The sequence below is a fragment of the Populus euphratica genome, unplaced genomic scaffold, assembly GCF_000495115.2.
Source record: "Populus euphratica unplaced genomic scaffold, PopEup_1.0 scaffold163.1, whole genome shotgun sequence".
In the NCBI taxonomy this organism is placed as follows: Eukaryota; Viridiplantae; Streptophyta; class Magnoliopsida; order Malpighiales; family Salicaceae; genus Populus; species Populus euphratica.
The window spans coordinates 606,181-626,840 of record NW_011499948.1 but is presented as its reverse complement, the minus strand read 5'-3'; the positions used below and the strand labels follow the sequence as shown (position 1 = coordinate 626,840).

The following is a 20,660-nucleotide window of genomic DNA, read 5'->3' as shown; positions in this document are numbered from 1 at the left end:
ATTGATACCGATTAGGGTTTAGTATGTTTCAACATATGAAGAGTTTGATAGTTATTGGATTATGAATCCAATTTTAATAAACAAAATACATTTTTTTATTGATAATTACATTGTTAATAAATGTTATCATTAATATTTTATATAGATTTCACAATTAATGGATATTGGTTCTTAGATTTATTGAAAGTTAAGTGAAGGGTTGTATAAACAAGATTATTTTAAAAGGATTAAAAAAATGTTGACGAAAAGAAAATTCTCAATGGTACACTTTCTGACAACATATTTCTTCTATCAATGAATTTATTAGCAAGTAAACTACCCATGAAATGTTTGTTTGTATGCCAATGAAATATTCCATCAATGGTTTCTAATTTTTTAGTTGTGTAAATTTATTACATTAACAAAAAAATATGGGGCATGATTTTTTTAACTTAGCACTAGATACAAATTACAATGAATTGCTATAATAAAATTATTTTTTTGCCCTTCATTGGAGAAAATATAAGCGTTGATGTTGGGGGCAATTTCATCTTTTCCAATGACACATTGATCCTAAAAGAATTGTTATAGGGTATATTCATCTTTTCCAAAAATTTTAAATAGTAAAAGACTTAATTACCTTCAAGATAAAAAAAAATAGAGTTGTTGACTAGGGGTATTTTTGTTTTTTTATTTCTTAAAATACAGTTGAAAGATGCCTTTTCCTTTAGAACAAAAATAATAATAATAATAATAATAATAATAATAATAAGATATGTTTTTAGATGTATTTTTTTTCATTTCAGATAGGATTTTGTAATTTCTAGATATATGGAGGGCATTTACATATTTTTATGTTGGATAATTGATTTTTTTTATTAGAAAAATATTGTTGTGTGCTTATTATGCACTAAAAAGTGGGTGGTGCAAATGATGCTACTCGATGGCTAAACTTGTCATCTTGTCATGTCGTTAGATATGCTATCGTGTCCTCTTTCTCCTAAAGAGGCACGTAAGGGTGGATGATGAATAGTTTGTAGTCGATAGTTATTTTTTTATTTTTCTTCTTTTCTCTCTCCTACTCTAAAAAATAAATATTAATCCTTTTTGTTTTTAGTATTTCAATTTAGTCCTTGTTCTTTTAATGTTTATTTTTAACCCTTTTTTAAAAGTTTTTTTTGTTTTTAATTTAGTCATTCAATTGCAATTTTTCATATTCTTTTTTTTCAATTGAGTTCTTATTCATTTTTTTTCATTAACTCTTTTGTTAAAGTTTTATTGGTTTTGGTTTTCATCTTTCCATTAAAGTTTAAGTTATATATATATTTTTTAATTTGGCCTTCATTTTTTTTGTTAAAATTAATTTTCTTTTTAATGTAACACTCCAATTAATTTTTTTGTCCTCTAATTTATTTTTTATTTTATTTTCACCCTCATTATTCTACTCTCACACACACACATATGTATTAGATTTTTTATTTCATTGATTTTTTTTTAATTTTATCATTCAACGTTTGATTTGTTGGGGATTAGACTTCATAATGCTTTCGATATAATAATCCATATCACAAGTTTAAAAAGTTGGCAATTCAATATTTTTTTTTTCATTGTTCTACACTATCTAATTTTTTTTTTATGGTTATCTTTAATATTTTTCTATCGATTTATCATAATCTCATAACCTCGACCACATATTTTGCATACATTTTTTTAATAGTGAATTTTTTTAATCTTTCTGTGTAGTTAATTTTTAAAGATATTATCATGATTCATCTATGATTGTTTTTTGTTTTATATAAATAAAATTTATTTTTTAAAATAAAAAATATTTATTTTTATATAATAATTCTAATATGTTCTGCCTTGTATAATATTTATTTTATTTTATTTTATTCAACCATTTTTTATTTGTTTCCATTTCTATTATTTATTATTAATTTTAATAAATAAATTTAATACATAAGTTAAACATCTTATTTTCCAGAGTCACATATTTTAATTTATATTTATCTCTTAATTTTTCTTTTAGTTATTTTTACTCATTTTTATTTATTTACAGAGATTATTATCTTTTTGTTTAATTAGATGTTTCCATAAGTTTTTTAATTTACACTTTGAATATATATATATATATATATCAAATAGCTAGTATCTTTTTATTCTAGAAACCCTTTTTACTATAAATAACTTTTTTTGCAATCACATTCCCATTTGCAATGTGCAAAGTCATTATAAATGTAATCGTCTATTCTTTTTCATAAATTTGAAAATCACAAAACCAAATATAGGAATTCATTATATTATATAATAATATGTTAATGAGTTAAAATAAGAAAGTTGAAAACCCTAAATAAATCAATCTTCCAAAGCAAGTGCAGATGCATCGAAACAAAGGAGCTCCAAAACGGTCTCGTTGAACTCCCTTAGAGGTGAGACACGATGTTATCATCTTCTTCTTTTGCTTTTTATTCGGGTGTGGATTGATTTTCTGCATGAAATTCGATTCAATGGTCACGAGGTAGAAAAAAATAATAACAGAATTAATGCTTTCTATCCTCATTAGCTATATATATATTGAGAGTGACCGGTTAGAATAAATACCTGCACGGTTGCCACATTATCTTCACCGCTATTCGCCGTCTCAATTGAAGCACTCATCAGCATCCTTCTGTTTCTTTTTACAGCACCCTCCATTTAGAGGATCTCAGGAATCTCAATTGGCTAAAACTAAAAGCATATAGAGTGGATCCATCAACATGAGAAGCCAGTTTACATCAGTCCTCGTCATAGCCACCTCCATCCATTTCACCATCTTCTAAGTCATTGTCCTCTGCTTGTTCTTCATCAGCATGTCCCCGATGTACATCCAAGAGCTCATTAATCTCCATGTCCTCTGTGTCAAGTCCATCTGGTAGTGATCTCTCCACCTTCATGGAGTTGAGATTTGAGTCACTGAAAAATGAAGAGTAGGGCTTCGAGACCTACAAGAGTAAGACTAGCTTTGTTAGCTGGACCTACAGGCCAAAGTAATTTTGCCATCAGAAATATTTCAAATTTCATAATTTGTTGACTGTCAAAAAAAAAAGGGAAAGGAAGAGAACCCACATGAATGAAAGAAGGAAACACTAGGAGAAAAGGAAAAGAGATAAAAAAACAAGGGAAATAGTAGAAGCAAATGGGTATCCACCTTGAATAGAACATTTCTCTTCTCGGCACTTTCCACAAGGTTGTTCCAATGCTCATCATTCCTCAAAGTTGATGCTGACCCTACGACCTAAAACAAAAATCAATGATTAGGTTGTATGAGAAGGTGAACGATGAAACTTATCAATACATCCCTTGAAATAACAATACTATATCAGACAAAAACCCTACCAGGACAGAAGACTTAGCGCGAGTGATACCAACATTCATTCGCCGGGCATCAGATACAAACCCAATCCTTCTATCATCATTTGACCTAACACATGAGAATATTGCGACATCCTTTTCTCGACCCTGGCAAGTGAAGGTGTTTCACATTTATGAGTTAGTCTTGTATTATTTTGTAGAATTCATTATTTGTTTCTTTCAAGTGATATTTAGGTTAACCAGACCAAATATTGGTCCTTCCACTGAGCCATTATAGTTACTACCAGTTCAGAGCTGAATATAGTGATCAGAATTTTTAAGTGCTCTTCTAAAGTTACAGTAAAAGAATGCATAATGTTCCCTATAGATACATCTCTGCAATAGTCCATCTCTCTTTTTGCAGAGAACATATACAGTCAACATGCCTGCCAGATAAAAGATTACGCAGTTCCATCTAGCAAATAAATAAAAGCTAGAAATTGATGATAACATAAGACCATTCAGAGACCAAATAAATAGCTTTATTAGTGGACAAACCTATTTACCTGGAAACCATCAACAGTTTGAATATCCACAAATGTTTTGGACTCCTGCCCAAAAGCATCCTGAAATCGATCCTGGAAAAGCTTGACTTGGTGTCTATAGGGTGATATAATTGCAAACTGTGAGCTCGACCTAAGCTCTGGATACATGGTCACCAGTTTATGATACAGGAGTAGCACAAATTCAACTTCATCAACATTCACCCAGGACCCACTTCCAGAAGGCTGAGATTCTTTCCCCTCATGTACATCAAAGAAGCAAAATGGACCAAAGCAGTGATACTGATGCCAATCACGTGTTGTCCTTCTCTCAAGATCATCTGCATCCTGCAGTGCCTCGGCATAAAATTCACTTGAAGGAAAGCTCCTTATCTGTTGGGCAACATGTAAATGGAGTCAGATAGCCGATACACCCTTTCTTGCAAAAAAAAAAAAAATTAAATTAGAGGGAAGAGAATACAGATCATAGTTTTAAATCACGGATGCCGTTGCAATTGTAATTATGGGTTGTTGCCTATCGCAGGCATAAAATAATGGTCGAGGACAATGTTGTGATGAATGCATCAGCAACTCTTAATAAAAAATATTATTCACATATTTTTTGAAGTTCTATCAAATAAACATGATAATAACGCTTCTAATAATTCCTTTTTTGTTATAACACACTTCTAATGTATTATCAAAAACATATAGAAGTATATTTTAACTAATAATTTAATATCATATAAAAAATTGTAATGTATTACAACTTAAAATTCATGTTACCAATATAAAATAAAGTATTTTAAAGCATATACTTTAACTGTTAAACTAAAATGATAAGACATATGCCAAACACAAATATTTAAAATAAATAAATAAAGTTGAGTTAAAAATGACCTCAATTAGTTGTATTCAGGAGTGTATCTCTTACAAGCACATAATTCACCTTTTGAATTGACTTGGTAAAATAATAAAAAAGAAGTCTGTGATTGAGCGAAAATGGTGGAGAGTTGAATTAAAAGACAAAGATGAGTCTAGAGAGGAGAAAAAGGATAATTGAGTATAAGCGTAGCATACTACTAGTAAATCCATAGAAGTTGGAATTGCTTCTTTTGTGTAGCATCTTGAAAACAAGCACAAACGGAAGTCAAACTCTGAAAACTATCAAGGCCCTTTTTTGAAAATAACAGATGTTATCTTCGAAATAACAGCCATAATGACCGTTACAGTTACATGACACAATTTGTGTAGCATCTTCAAGGCCCTTTTATGGAAATACCAGACGTCATCTTCAAAATAACAGCCATAATGACCGTTACAGTTACATAACACAATTTGACCGATAAATGCCATGACAACCTCAATCACAGTAAAAAAAATAAAAAGAAAAAAGAAACGCCACTGTTTGAATCCATTAAATAACTCCCATTACAGCTTATAACAATCTTTATTCAAAACTATGATACAGATGAATAACATGACACCTCAGGTGCGATGTTGATAGATAGTGTCCTATACCATGTCAACAAGTCAATTAGGGTGGTTTAGATTCTACAAAGACTGGATTCTTCTCTTAACATGTTTTTGAAATAGGGAACAATTGGACAGTAGAAAAACATTATGTGAAAGATTATATATCTAACTTAGTGAGCAATAAATTTAAGTTGAATGAAATTAAGTGCATGAAAAAATTTCACACACAATAAATTAATTGATGAACAATAGCATCACAGGTTTAAAAAATTTCTCAATAACAGACTTCATAGCACTTGAAATGAACTAATGAGGTCAAAATCTAAAAAAGAAATGCCACCATGCTGGGCGGCTTACAGCTTATATTAATTACTCTGACAACATTAAAAACAGATCCAGCCAAGCATGTTCAGTTTATCAAAGTTGAGTAAAAGATGCTAATTAGCATTCTTTCCAGTGGTGGTTTGATAATGAACTTCGATTTAAAAATATGATATGTTGCAATTGTTATCATAACCATAAAACTTAAGTTCTTCACAGCATTTATTGAGATTCTCAACTGACCTCTGGATGCATACGATACTGCATCTTCAGCATATTTACTGGATAACCAGCTCTTTGAAACCTTTCAAACAAACTCGTGCCATAGCTTTAATTTTAAAAATGAGAGAGAGATTAAATATTTTAATCCAATTATCAACATTAATGCAATGATATGAAACAATAACAGAGAGAATATATCACTACCCAAATTTCCCAGCAGTGGGAGAAATTACAGTGGCTGGGAGTTGAACTGGATCACCAACCTGAAACAAAAAGTTAAGTGAGTCTGACAGCTATTCATAACACTCTTCCCTATTTTCTAAAGCAAAAACAGGATACTATCAGAACTGCCAAATTGTCCAATAATCACTTAATATTGGTATGGATTTTAGAAACCTGCAGCATGTTATAGCACAATGAATCACGCATGAAGATCTCAAGTCAAACTAAAATCACAAAGGTGATGTCAGAAAAATACCAGAAATACTTGTTTGCATCCATTGACCAATGGCACAAGAGTTGCTGGTTCGACCTGTTTAAGGGTAATATCACAAACCCAAGTGAGGAACAACTGCATCTCAATGTATCAACATTAACAAAAATAAAATAAAATAAAATAAAATTGCAAGATGATTATAAACTGGGAAAAGCTATCTTTTGAGCAACAGCAGCACTGACTAGCACATACGCTATAAAGCAGCCCACATGTGAAGTATAATTGATGGTGCCACATATCAAAATGAATGAACCTGAATGCTACAGTCAACTAGTCAAGCCACACCTCCATGCTTACATTTCCTTTCATTTTCAACACATCTAATTTTCATGAAATGCGGTGTCATGCTTGAGATATCAATTGCCATCTGCAACATAAGTTTCTATCTACCTAACATATTACCCATCCTAGCATTTTGTCTATGCAATAAATGCATCATATGATTTATGTGTTAAAACAATTACTTCAACACCCTTCAATTCAAAAGTTCGTAATGTTCACAAGAAAATTCAAGTAATAACTCATTGATCTTGATATCATTGTTTAAAAAAGGAACACAAGTAACATTTCTAACACAAGATGTGTCTTGAACCAGCTGATCACCACTTGAATATCTTTTTACATTTCCATTAATCTGAGAGCTTCAGTGCAGTTATTTTTTGTGAATTCAATTCATAACAGTCTTAAAGGCACCCACTGCATATGACTAACAAGAATGAAGGAGATGATGACCACTTACAGCTTGGGCAGCTTCATCTATAATAACAACATCGAAACCATGGTTCAATTTACTAAAAAGTGCCGAACCACTGAAGCTGAGGGTGGAAAAGACCTGCCAATACAGAAAAATTACTAAGGGAGTTTACATGATGCTAGATTCCACTTTCAAGACAGTTGGATTTCCATACAATTACAGATTCCTCTAGAATAGCAGCACGGATGCTGTCTATATCCCCTCCTGCAGTTCTATGTTTCTGTTTATCAGAAGCTGATTCGCCTTGTTTTTGTTTCACCTGAAGGAGAAATCAGTCATATCAACCTTCAAAATAACACACAGTAGAAGTCTCTAGCAGTGATATGCTGTATCAAGAATATAGAGTTTTGACATGGACCTTTTTCTTGCCAATGTGAGTTCTTAAACTTCATGGATTACTTATATGATATGTAGATCATATGACATGAATAATGAAATGCAATTTGTTTTTCCTTGGAAAAAGGTGAGGCGCTATGCATATGATATGCTGTATCAAGAATATAAAGTTTTGCATGGACCTTTTTCTTGCAAATTTGAGTTCTTAAACTTCATGGATTATTATATTGATATGAAGATCATACGACATATAAACAATGAAGTGCAATTTGTTTTTCTATTCAATAGGTGGTCCACCATGGATGCATACATTGACAAACTTTTATAATTTATCCACCAAATTGTACGAGAAAAGGTAAACCAAATATAATGATTAATAGTTCATCATCAGGAATTGGAAGGTATTATATTGATTTAATCACATTAATAATCCCAATATTTGGCAAACATATAATTCCCACTTACTATCCTTTTATGATTTTATAGTTCATTGACTTTATTAATTAGCTTTGGTTTCACTGCATTGGTTGATCTGTTGAATCAACTAAGTATTTGAAAATATCTTGTAACTAGATTAAATCATCCCAAAAAGTTGTTCTGGAATAATGGATTAGCAAACGGTTCTATTGAAATCCTAGCACTTCCTCTTTCAAATGCACACAAAATCCTTTGTTTGGCAATCTAATTGAAGAAATCTAGATATTGCAAAATTGTGGGAGAACCAGTACTAACAAAAACAAGAATAGCAACAAATTTCGTTATGCAATCCAAATAAAGGACACCAGGATAATTGTAACACCATGCACGAATAAATAGTAAAAAAAATAAGAATTGCAACAATAACAAGTGTTTGTTATTAGGCCAAGACATACAAGGTTATCCATGCAGACTGACTGGACAGAATGATGAGCTTTAAGACCAATCCGCACAATTTTAGGATTATATGAACGGACATTTTCATCATGAACACCTGCAAAAAAACAAAAAGAACAGTTTGTTTTAGAATGACAATCAAAGAGTTGAATAGAATTTGCACATGCACGTGTGCGCGTGGAGCACTATCCTATCCACAACCTTCATTTCTCAGATTAGGGTATGTGCATGGATCTAGGGGTCAGGCATATCAAATTTACATTTTAGGATAACAAACTCTGACTGAAAGTACCCGCATTTTGGAAGAGGATAAGAGGGAAGCACAGCATCTGCACAGAAAAACTAAACAAGGAGCCACGCCTATTCCTAATAATATTTCATCATCTTAATTCATGATGATCAATGGTATACTCCAAAAAGATCATTTCAGAATCACAACCCAAATCTCTCACATCAAACTTTTGGCTCACCCTTTTCAAGAACAACATCTGCACAGAAAAACTAAACAAGGAGCCACGCCTATTCCTAATAATATTTCATCATCTTAATTCATGATGATCAATGGTATACTCCAAAAAGATCATTTCAGAATCACAACCCAAATCTCTCACATCAAACTTTTGGCTCACCCTTTCAAGAACAAAGGGCTAGTGACTCCGAAGATGTTGGGTGCTTAGTTCCCACACTAACACAGATCCCATATGTCCTGTCAATGTCAGTTTCCCAGGTGTAGACGCAAAGTGCAAGCAACAGATTCAACAACCCATCCATCTACATGCAATCCTTGAAAATCGTAGCATTTCTCTAAACATAAATACAGTAGATGACATCTAAAACACCTGATTTCCATGAAGAATCTTTCCCTCCAAATACTCAAAATGAAACTCAATAGATTAGCCATCCTACTTGAATTACCCATTGAGAAGATGGAAGCCATCAACAAATTTGACACCAAACATGGAATCACCCATGAACCCCTTTCAGTAGCAAATAATCCATCCTACAGTCATTCCCCACTACTGAGTACAGTAAGAAATGATGGCTCTAAAACCCTCACTTTGATAGCACATTAAAGAAATATTAGGATACTAGTCATTGAGCACATCCAGTTGAAAAACAATTAGAACAAATGGGAAATAATTGATCAAAGCCTCTCAGGCAGTCAGATACATAAACATGGTAAGAATAAACATGGACAGGTCAGACATAGCATTCTTTCTTTAGAAGTAAGGAAGAAAAATGAACTTGGCATCAGCAGTTTATGTTGGGTATTGGGAACCACGCTAATCACCAGGTGGCTCCAGGACAGAATAATGATGACCAGAGACCAGCTGGAAGAAGAATAATTTAACTACCAAGTTGCAGGATGCTTTTCAGAACAACTATAGGCTAGTTTTGACTTTTTCCTCACAGAATAGAGCTTTCGGCATTTTGGAATATGAAGTATGAAAAAGTGATGTTAAGATAGTTGCGTGAAGAAAAGAGAAATAAAAATGAAAAAGGTACAGGGGATGATACTATCAAAGGCTTACTTTTTGCCTTCTACATATTGAAGATTGAATTGAATGGCCAACAATAAACGGAATCAATCTTAAGCTGGACAAGTAGAAAACTTAGTTTCTTAAGAACCGACAGAGAACATAGCCTTGGATAGAAAGTGGAATGGAGGAAAAGTTTAAGGGGCAACCCCGACTTGTTTAAGACAATTTCCTCTGGTTAATTCAATTAAAACACTCAAATTTCATCATTGGTTTGAAAGTCCTGCATCATTAATAATTTGTTTTTATTTTCTAAGATAACTCAAGCGTATCCAGGAAGGAACTGCTACCACACTTAACTTCCTTCACAAGAAAATGAAATAGGAAAACATTATTGTCTCTGCATCACTAATATTTTTATTCAGGATCTAGCGTATCCAATACATAACTAATACCACACTCAACTTCCTTTACAATCACATGAACCTTGGCCAAGTCCTACATTGCCTTGATGTCTTCATAAATCAATGGAGCTAATGAAAGAACGATAAAATTCAAAATGGACAGAACAAAAAGCCCGAACATCACGAATAATTATGTCATGTCGAAAGGAAGCAAACATAATGAAATACAGACTTGCAAGTGTGGAAACACATACCTGTCTTGAGAAGGCGCAACACTATTTCATCTAAAGCAGAGTTTGATGGGGCACATACCAACACACGTACATGATATTTGCGACTGGAAGCAATGACTTCTGGTTTCTGCAGAGCTTAAGTTTGAATTTAGAATGTGCAGATCTTACAAGAACATAATTGTACAATGTGAAAATTCAACTTACAAAATCATTTCCACTGGTAGGGAAAAAACCATCATCGCCATCTTTAGGCATGTTCTTATCTCTTGGATTGTTACCAGTCCACCATGGAGAAGCTCGTGCCCAATGATTGTACCTGCAAATTATACAACTTTCATGGTTCAGTAGAAATCAAAAGTTGTCTTTCTCATTCTATTGAGCTTTTAAAAACCAAATAAGTTCAAAATAAAATGGACTACAAGAATGTTAAAGTAGGAAAAAAAAAATTAGACACTGCAAGACAGTTAAAAAGGTAAGCAGATCGCATATGTAAAACTAAGAAAACAACTGGCACGTACTTTTCTTGAATTGGTAGTTCTGACCCGCGTTTAGTTTCATGCAACCCAGCCCTGCATAAGAGAATAACACAGTAAACTTATATTTCCATAAGCAAGAGAATCTTTTACCAGATAGGGAACCATGGGTACCATACCCATCATATAGAACATAACATCAATGCATATGAAAAGCACAATTCAATTATCTCGCATCATCTACACCGTCAACACTCCCAATTTTTATTTTTTTTTCTATTGACAATTAAAATAAGGATGACTCATCTCCTGCAATCACACTTTTGTTAATTTTTTCAACAACAAAACACCAAAAACAATCATTAACTGACTTGCAAATTTCATTTTGCTCAAAAGGCATTCCAATCTTAGCGAGCCATGTCATCCGAATACCATCAAATGTGAAATCATTAATTGAAGGCATCCTAGCCACTCACTCGCAACAAAAGCTTCATATAGAAATTAAAAACAACTTTTATAGTTTTGTTCCTCTATCACGATCCCATCAATTCTGCTTTGCTTATGAAATAGTGTTTCCTATGATAATTTTCTGTTTTCTGCAATAAATCTAGTTTCTGTTGCCTACTTTAAGCCTGATAGCAAGAGATTTCTTTCTCCAGGCAGGCATGAATCCATAGATCAAAAAATTGTGGTTGATGTGGGGGCCTAGAATGTGCGGTTTTGGTTCTGAGGGGGGCATTTTGTAAGAGTATCTTTAAAAATTCTATACATTCAAAGATGATTTATGGGAGCTATGACCATTCCTGGATTTGTTTCTATCTTCAAAAGATCTCCAATTCAAAAACTTGAGACAACCTCTTACCACTTCTCCCTGAGACCACTCAAACTTCACTTTGATTGAGTAAACTCATTTCAGTTATGCACTTCCCTTTACCTAACTCTGAAAGCTTCCAACTTTGAAGCTAGAAGTTGTTCCTCCTTCACAGATATCACAAAGTGATATAACATAGAATCATCCCTGAACCTCTTGTTTCTAAGAAAAAAACAGCAAAGGAAGACCCAATAAAGCATATATGTTCAAAAAGTAAAGGAAGTGCGTCATGAACAATCTTCCATCCAAAAAGGTACAAGTGCCATGAATCTCTATGTGAAACTAAGACTATCCCATCTTTGATCAAGTTCACCAGGCGCAACACAGAATAAACCTCTAGAAGGCTGCTCCATCAGATCATAAACATGAAAAAAAAAAAAACCATTTCAATTTTTTGGTCCCCAAAACCAAAATTTGGCTAAATGGTACCTAAAGTAATAGTCAAAGTGCCATTGGTCCCAGAAAAAAAAAAATCCCATGCCACTAGTAGCTTGACAAATTGTTTGATTTGATTTAGGACACCAGTAAATTTGAATAATAAAAGCAGGATACGTGAGTGTCATGCGTTTTCCACTCAACTTTTCCTCCCATAAGTATTATAAAATGATAAGAAAAATGAAAACAAACGATGAAAGGGACTTAATTTTTCTGTTTGATGAAAAAAATAAAATAAAAGTTTTGACTGATAGCTAATACACCCACTACATCACTCCAAGGCCAAACACTGAGCACAAGGCAGGACAAGAATTTAAAATCATTTGGGAAATACAAACAATAGGCAGCATACAAGGACAATGGGAAGCTCAGAAAAGAATAGTACACAAAAGTGGATCCCAACAAGGTGTTTGATGTAATTTTTGGAAAGTAGGAGATGGATGCTTGGACTTGTCAACACATAAAATTTAAGATTTTAAAACAGGAAGAAATACAAATTTTAACAACCTTAGAATCTGCATTATATTTAACATTAACTGAACTTTTAAACAAGGGAATGTCAAAAGGAGAAACTCATATTTAAATGAAGCACATGATCTTTCAAGACACATGATTTTTCACTTTTCTTTTTAGAGTTCAACTGGTTCAGAATTCAAAAGGGCTAAGGAAAGACAAAGCCAGTAATATGCATGCTGCAACAGATAACTAACAATGATAGAGTGATTAGTTCAAATAAACTATAGAGAGACAACAATCCTTTAAAGACTAAGCAAATGCTCTAAACAGCAAAATGGTCCTGTTCCTTCTCTGGCAAGCCATAGTTTTCCTAAAAATTGATGAGACTTGTCCTTTCTGTCTTACAACTCAATTTCACCTAATTTTTACCAAAAATAACATAACCATAATCATAAGACCTCCATAAACCAACTTCAACCACAAAATCCATTGTAATTAAGTTCTAAACAACAAAAATTAAGCCTAATATCACCAACCATTTGTAACGTTCGCCCATCAATCTATCTTTTCCAGCAATATCGATACTCAAAAATCCATAACCAGTTAAATTGTGATGTTAAAAGTCCGATCCATAGTCGTTTGCAGCTATTACCTCGACTCTCTCTCTTCTCCTCCTCCCTAACATAACTTTCTCTCTCCAAAAGGCTATAGAATTGGGAACTTGATTAATAATTTCGTGTGGTCTCATTTTTTCATTTATCTTTTTCTTTCATTTTGTATTTTCATCAAATAAAATAAATTAAAACTTTCCCCCTTTTGTAGTGAACATTTGATTTTCACATGACCAGCTTCGATTAACAATTGAGTGGAACCCTAACTGGATTCAATGGTGGATTGAATCAAATCAAGCAACTTGTGAAGGAATCTCTAGAGTAATTTGTTTTGTTTATGAACAAGTAATGGCATTTTGACCTGATAGTTCAGGAGGTTGGGCACCTTTCATCCCAAAAATTTAGCACATTTGACCATTCTTCATCTCCATGATACCCCAATTACTTTGAGCAGCATCCCTCCCACAACAACCTTTATCAGTCAAAAACATCACAACCATTATTCTTCAATCTCCATGAACTTCTATTCACCCCTAAATAAACATTGACGAACCATAAGGTAAATGCAAATGGCAGATTGGTTGCATTACAAATTGCTTAAGACAACAGCAAATGGTAAAAAACCTAAAACTGATGCCAAAATTATATAATTTATTAAAAATGAGAAGCAAATGATTAAAAGATCCATAAAAGCAAATACAAGTCAGAAAAATTCTCACATGGTGTGCACTCTTGTTGGAGTTGCATGCAAAATTGCACTAAGAAGAGCGAGGATAGTTTGTGTCTTCCCGGTTCCAGGAGGACCCTAGAAAAATATAAATGACTCACAAAGGTTATAGAAATATGAAATGAAAGGAATTGTGATTATAATGCCTGTGAGTTTATGAAGGAATACGATAAGATTTTCCATACATTAAGTGCAAGTACTTATTAATTTGTAATCATTTAAAGAGGACTTTTTACAAATACATAGTACTCTAAAATAACATGGTACTTTCATCACACTTTATTGCTAGTAATTATGGCAATTATAGTGAAATTAGTTAAATTACGAAATGATAAGATTAACTTCCACAGCACAATAAGTAAACATGCTTAATAGTTTGTAATATTATGAATTGAATGGTATTCTATTCCTTTTTCAAGGAATAATACTTATTGAGTTGCAGTTGTATAATATCATTCAACATGTAGCACAATTAAAGAGTGATGAAATGTTTTTTTTTTTCCAGCAAAATAAGTAAACCCACTAAAATTTTGTAACTTAAAGTAACTATAATCACAATGCCTTCAAGTAATCATAGAAAAGTCCCAATGTCAAATTGTAACTAGCATCGATATTTGATAAAATCCATGTGACTTCAACATGATATTATATTTTATCTAACAACTCCTAACATAAAAGTTCAATATAGTTGGTGAATTGAATGGCTGCCACTATTTTAAGCAACCATAAGATGAAGAAAGGAAAGGGATCAGAATAAACACATGAAAGAGACACAAATCAGACCTGTATCAAGACAAAGGCTTTGCGCAATAGACCAGCCTGCAAGAAAAAAAAAAGTTACTTCAGATGAATAGATAGATAGATAGATAGATATGTATCTTTTGGAGGGGAAAAAATCAAGTATCTTAATGCTCATACTTTAACCATTCAAAAATAAGTAGTGGGATCCACCGTATATCTAGATATCCTTAGAATATCATTAAAAGGATTAGTTATCAGCTCATGTTAAAGAGCTTTGGGCTATGATTTTGTTTCCTGTGTTATTTTACAGTTACTGCCAAAATCTAGGTGTTTTGTCATAGAAATCTGGAATGCGAAGCTGTATGTGAGAAGATTTGTACCTTCTTCATCATGTTCTCTTTTAGTTGATTTGTATTTAGAGAAATGAAAGAGTATTTGACGAGCACAAAAATTCTAGGAATGATATATCTCTGCACATACTTTTTTATAGTTTTGGAACATACAAAGCACTGAATTCTCATTATAATAATGAGCCACTCATTAAACATAAAAGGTGTTCAGCTGTTTCTAGTTTTGTTTGTGTGCTTTCAATGTACATGACAAGGTACATCACACGTTAGTGAGAAAAGGATTGAAAAAAGTATTTTCTAAAATATAAGCAATTTTTAGAATGAATGTACTTGTAACTAGAGGGAGGAAGATCTAAAATTGATCGGCATTAAAGTATTAGCATAAACTCACATCTATTGCTTCCATTTGTGACTTATTAAGACTTCCTTGAAAATGTTCAGACAGAGGTTGGGAAACTTTCCATGCCTGGTCTTCAGAACCGGAACTTTTATCAGCTGCTGCTAGTATTAAATCCTTGAAAGGAAGAGAGCCAATTGACCGCAAAGCAAAGTATTCACGAGAGATCGTTGATAGGCTGCATATCTGCAGAATGTAAAGCATGCATTATAGAACCTAATACAATTATGATAACAAATAACTTCAAGGCTGTTGTTTCTATTTAGTGTACCACACTTTATACATGGATTGCTATGTTTAGGAAGAAAATCCTTACAGCTGGGACAGAACAATGGGGAAAGAAAAGGAAAAAGAAACATGCTAGCATTGACCTATATGTGAATCCAGCAGCTTGATGCAATATGATACTAAAGCACGATTCTACACAATCAAGAATGGTGAAATTACTAACTTTATTCTACAGAAAAAGTGGGCATGGATGTGTATCAAATCAACTATTCAACAATTAAACTCAATTAAATTCTGAATTCAACAAAAAACCATTTGATAGTAAAGCTATATTTCAAATGTTATTTCAACACACATATCTATAACCCACCTAAATTTACTTAACCCAAAGTTTACCAAAGAGCAAACCAACCATCAATGTCGGAAATCAAATAAATTAGGAGGCAATCAGTTCTTTTTTTTCTTTCTTTCTTTGGTTTTTTCCACTTACTGACGGTAATACACTTTGAAACAAACCAACTACATGTATATAGCTCTATGCATAAACAAGTACATGCAGTTACTTAAACAAGAGATATGGAACACCCTCCTATTACAAGCAAACCAATGAACAAGAGAAATAAAAAAATGAATTCTAACTTCTTGTCTTAAAATTTAATACTGATGAATGAAGTCAATGTGTGAAATTCTAGAAATATGCATTGAAATTTTCAATTGCTAGGAGGAGGATTAAACAAGGATTAAACAAGTACACAAGCAGTTAAACTCGCGCCCGCAAATTGGATGCCAATTGCAAATGTATAAAGCAATATAGCTGCAAAGACTTTTCAGATGAAAGTAAAAGCACATGAATCAAATTGATATGTGAAGCTTGAATTTATACAGCAAGAACAACAAAGCTGCAACACCAAACTAGTTGGGGCTGGCTATATCTATCCTTTTACACCATTTCACATGATTAGCAGCTCTGGATTTATATTTTAAAAAATTATCCAAGAAGATACCCATGTATTGTTCCATCACAAGCAAAACACGCAAGCATCATATTTAAAAATCTGCATGTTTATTACCAAAAAGCATTCATTTTTTTTTTCTCTTTACCCAATCCTTCCACTTTAGTGGGTTATATTCAGTTACAAAGAAGCATTATTTACTTTTAATGCACATATTTTTCTTAAATGTATGATTGCAGAGAAAATAGTAAATGCCACCAATCTGGTTATGGAAAAAGGTTACCTTTAGACTAAACAAGCGTTTCTCATGCAGCAATCCAGGAGAAGTAATCAAACCGTGCATCTTCAACAGTCTTGTACGAGATTCAATAACATCTGTATTTAAATTCATGACCTCCCCAGCTAAAAACATTCTAAGTCTAAGAAGGTTATGTTGGCGTTGCTCAACCAAGGCAAATGCATAGACCTGGGGGAATTTTCCACCACCCTCTTTAAACTGCAATAAGCAACAACATCTACATAGTCATAACTGAGCCTAGCATAGCATAACCGTCCATGAGCAAGTCACATTCTTGTATATAAAATGAAATCAATGATAACAAAAGGTGTAAGAAACTGTCAATTGGCTGCTCATTAAAATACCTGATCTTCTGAAAGCAGCAAAAGATCGTTTTGTACTATTTTCTCGCCTTCATCATCTCCATAAGTAACTGAAGGTAAAAGAAATCCCTCTGACTCATTGCATTCCACTACAAGTCTCAGAACCCATTCCGTCACTGCAGCACCCCAACACATTATGTAAAATCATCACTTTAAGTTTGATTTTAGCACAATTTGAACAAGGAAGCCTCTAACAAACATCAAAAAATTGAAAAAAGGTCAAATTTTCCAAATAACAGGAAGAAAACAAAAACCTTCTTCGTCATCCTTCTTTTGAATAATCTGAGCTTTAACTTCTTCAAATAAAAGGGGCTCGAAAGTTGCAAGATAATCATCAACATCTTTGTACGTATTCTTTACTTGTCTTAAACCCGAACCACCTCCCTTGCCACGCTCTTTTTTCTGTTTCTGCTTTCAAAAAGAAGAAAATAAGAAAACTCATTACTTAAAACATATGCATTCATGGAATCATTACAGGTTGAAGTGAAAGAGAAATACAGCAGCTTCTGTGAGAAGACCAAAATAGTCCCAGCCCAGAATAATTTTGCAAAAACGAACAAAGGATGCTTCTTCTTCTTCCCGAAGCCTATCTTTATCCAATGCCATCTTTTATCCTGACGGACATTCAATATCACAAAACCCATATTCAATTCATCCATTCAAGACTTTGACACAAACTCTTCTTGTCCATGAATGAAAATCCAATGAAAAGGGACCTCAAATAAATAAATAAGTAAAAATTCCCTACCCTTTACAGAGAAAAAGGAAGAAGAATGGGCTGCCGGTGGCGCAACTCGCCGGCCACGAGCGTTCTGCGAAAGGACTGAGTGACTGAGGGAGAGGAAGAAGGAGAAGAAGAGGGAGAGGGTTTAACAAAGGCCAAAAACCTAAATATTTTCCTATATTTCTGTTACTTATTTTTTCACTCCTATATGTTTTACATTTGTCAATTAAACCTTATACTCTCTATTTTTGTCCAATTGCACCCCTAGTAATATATATATATATATATAACAATCTTGAGAATTAAATTTTACGCCCTTAAATACTGTTCCAATACTTCACGCTAGTTGTTTTGCCCGTATGATATTGTGCTATAGTTTTAATAATTAATTTTTATCTAGTTTTATTATAAAGAAAATAGATATTTTCAAAGAAAGAAAACTAATTAAATTTTAAAAACTTTAAAGAAAGAAAACTAATTAAATTTTAAAAAAAAATTATTAATATATTTTTTATAAAAACATTTCTTTTTGTTAGAAGCATTTTTGAATAAAAAATTAAAAACTAATAAAATAAAAATTTAAATCATTTGAATTAAAGAAAAAAAAATGTACCTCTTCAATCCAAACTCTCTTTTCTTACTTATTTAATTCATTTTTATTTTTATAAAAATATGATTTTATAAAGATCATTGCTTTTAAAATAGAAATTTATCATAATTTTCAAAAAACATTTAATAAGAAAATAAAAATAAACATGACTCGATAATTTATATATGGTGAAAGAAAATTAAAAGAGATAATTAATATGAAAAAAAATGTGAGAAATTATAATAAAAATAAAAAAATTATTGTACTCTCATTTAATATTTATGAGTATATCGTTTTATAAATCTTGCAAATTAGTTTCATATATAATAACTCATAAAATTATTATAAAAAATATAATTTTATTTAAAAATATGAAAATTTTAGTTAATATTTAAAATATTATTTTATTTATAATAATTAAAAAAACACTTAAAAATAAAGGGATAGTATGAAATGAGATCAAGTGTGGATTGTCCCCTCACTTTTCAAGTTTATGTTTGTGCAGATCACGTTCAGCCATTCACAACAAGAAAGTGAGGTTCTAGGTCGTTAGACCTAAATCATTTAATTTTCAAATTTGTTTTAATTTGAAAATATCTTAAAAAATTATAAAAACTCTAATAAATTCATTTTTAATAGGGGTTTAAATTTTTTTAATAAGATAAAAACTTTAAACTATCTCTTTAAAATTTTACTTTTTAAAATTGATTTATCAACATCAAAATTAATTTTTATCATTGCTACGATATGGTTTTTTTTTTTTTCAGCCACTTTCTTCCTCCTCATATATCATATGAAAATCAAAACATAAATATAATAAGGTTTAGGATATAAATATAAAATTCTCAAATAATAAAGATAAAATAAGTAAGACCTTAAAAAGATCAAACTATAGTTTTTCATGTCTCTTAAACATTAAAATTGAAATGCCTAGTTTGTTTTCTTAATTTTTGTTCTATTCTTTCAATTTTTTTCTAGAGAAAAAATAATTTTTTTTATGAAATTAATGTTTAATTCACAAATGAAACACTCTAAAAAACCTTACGCATGCAAAATAGAATGTAAATAAAAGTGAATTATAATACATATAAATGGATGCAAACATCAATGGTGATGATGGAATAGCAAAGAAATAATTTACAAGGACAACCAAACAATGCTATCCACCATGCTTTAAAACAGAACCCATAGTAAAAGTGAATTATGTTTTAGTTTTTTTTTTTTAATGTAATTTGCCTTGACCTCTTATTAATCCAATTTAAAATAAAAAAATAAAAATTAGATGAAATAAGAAGATAAAATTAAAGTTCTAATAGATAGGTTTTGTCATTACTAAATTATTCTTTATAATATCTTTTTTCAGGTTATATTAAATTTTTTTTTTAAAAAAATATGTATTAAAATAATATTACTTTTATATTTTAAAAATAATTTTTGATATTAGTATATCAAATTAATCTAAATCTATATAAAAAATATTTTTTAAAAAAATTAGTTATTATTGATACTATTAATTTATCTATAAGAATTTTATCCACACATATTAATATATATTTTATTTATATTCAAAATTTTTAACCCATAAGTATATATTTACAATTACTTAAAAATAAATGGATAACAGAGCTAGAATATTACAATTACTTATTGTTGTCAAAAAGTTTCATATATTTTGTATTTCTGACATGGTAGGGATAGTTCAGCCAAATCAATCGCAATTTATTGTTTAGAGATAAAGGTGCTAAGAGGCCCAGATGAACAGGCGAACGCTACAAAGATAGCAGAGCACTAGAGAAGAAACACCATAGCTAAAAACACAAGGAAAAGAGTTCAATACAGAATAGCTTGCACTGCAAATCTCCATAGAAGCACAGAAAATACTTGCTAATCAAAATTCTTAAAAGTGATCCCTACATATCAACTTTGATCAGAACCACGTATCTCAAAAGCAAATTACAAACAGTTATACTCGCTCCTGGCTCCTTGTCATCGCCCTGAAGA

General features: G+C 31.7%; 1 protein-coding gene across 3 annotated transcripts; it reads right to left on the bottom strand.

Annotated features, from left to right (window-relative positions):
- Positions 1-2,208: 2,208 nt before the first annotated feature.
- Positions 2,209-18,218, bottom strand: MAA3 (P-loop containing nucleoside triphosphate hydrolases superfamily protein). Of its 3 annotated transcripts, XR_844641.1 has the most exons (22): positions 18,095-18,218; positions 17,845-17,960; positions 17,601-17,757; positions 17,329-17,462; positions 16,970-17,182; positions 15,500-15,691; positions 14,801-14,836; positions 14,010-14,095; positions 10,963-11,013; positions 10,649-10,760; positions 10,466-10,571; positions 8,329-8,426; positions 7,275-7,379; positions 7,106-7,198; positions 6,349-6,402; positions 6,075-6,133; positions 5,892-5,976; positions 3,876-4,244; positions 3,355-3,477; positions 3,167-3,253; positions 2,581-2,960; positions 2,209-2,467 (listed from the first exon to the last, which is right to left on the bottom strand). XR_844641.1 is itself a non-coding variant. In XM_011043618.1 (21 exons), exons 2-21 carry the CDS (start codon positions 17,950-17,952, stop codon positions 2,754-2,756), a joined length of 2,475 nt encoding a protein of 824 aa, XP_011041920.1. In that variant the 5' UTR covers positions 17,953-17,960; positions 18,095-18,218; the 3' UTR covers positions 2,568-2,753. The 3 variants fall into 3 exon arrangements, 2 of the variants coding, with proteins under 2 accessions (XP_011041920.1, XP_011041921.1); XM_011043618.1 differs by lacking the exon at positions 2,209-2,467 and having other exon boundaries at positions 2,568-2,960; XM_011043619.1 differs by lacking the exon at positions 2,209-2,467 and having other exon boundaries at positions 2,568-2,960; positions 17,601-17,754.
- Positions 18,219-20,660: the final 2,442 nt, after the last annotated feature.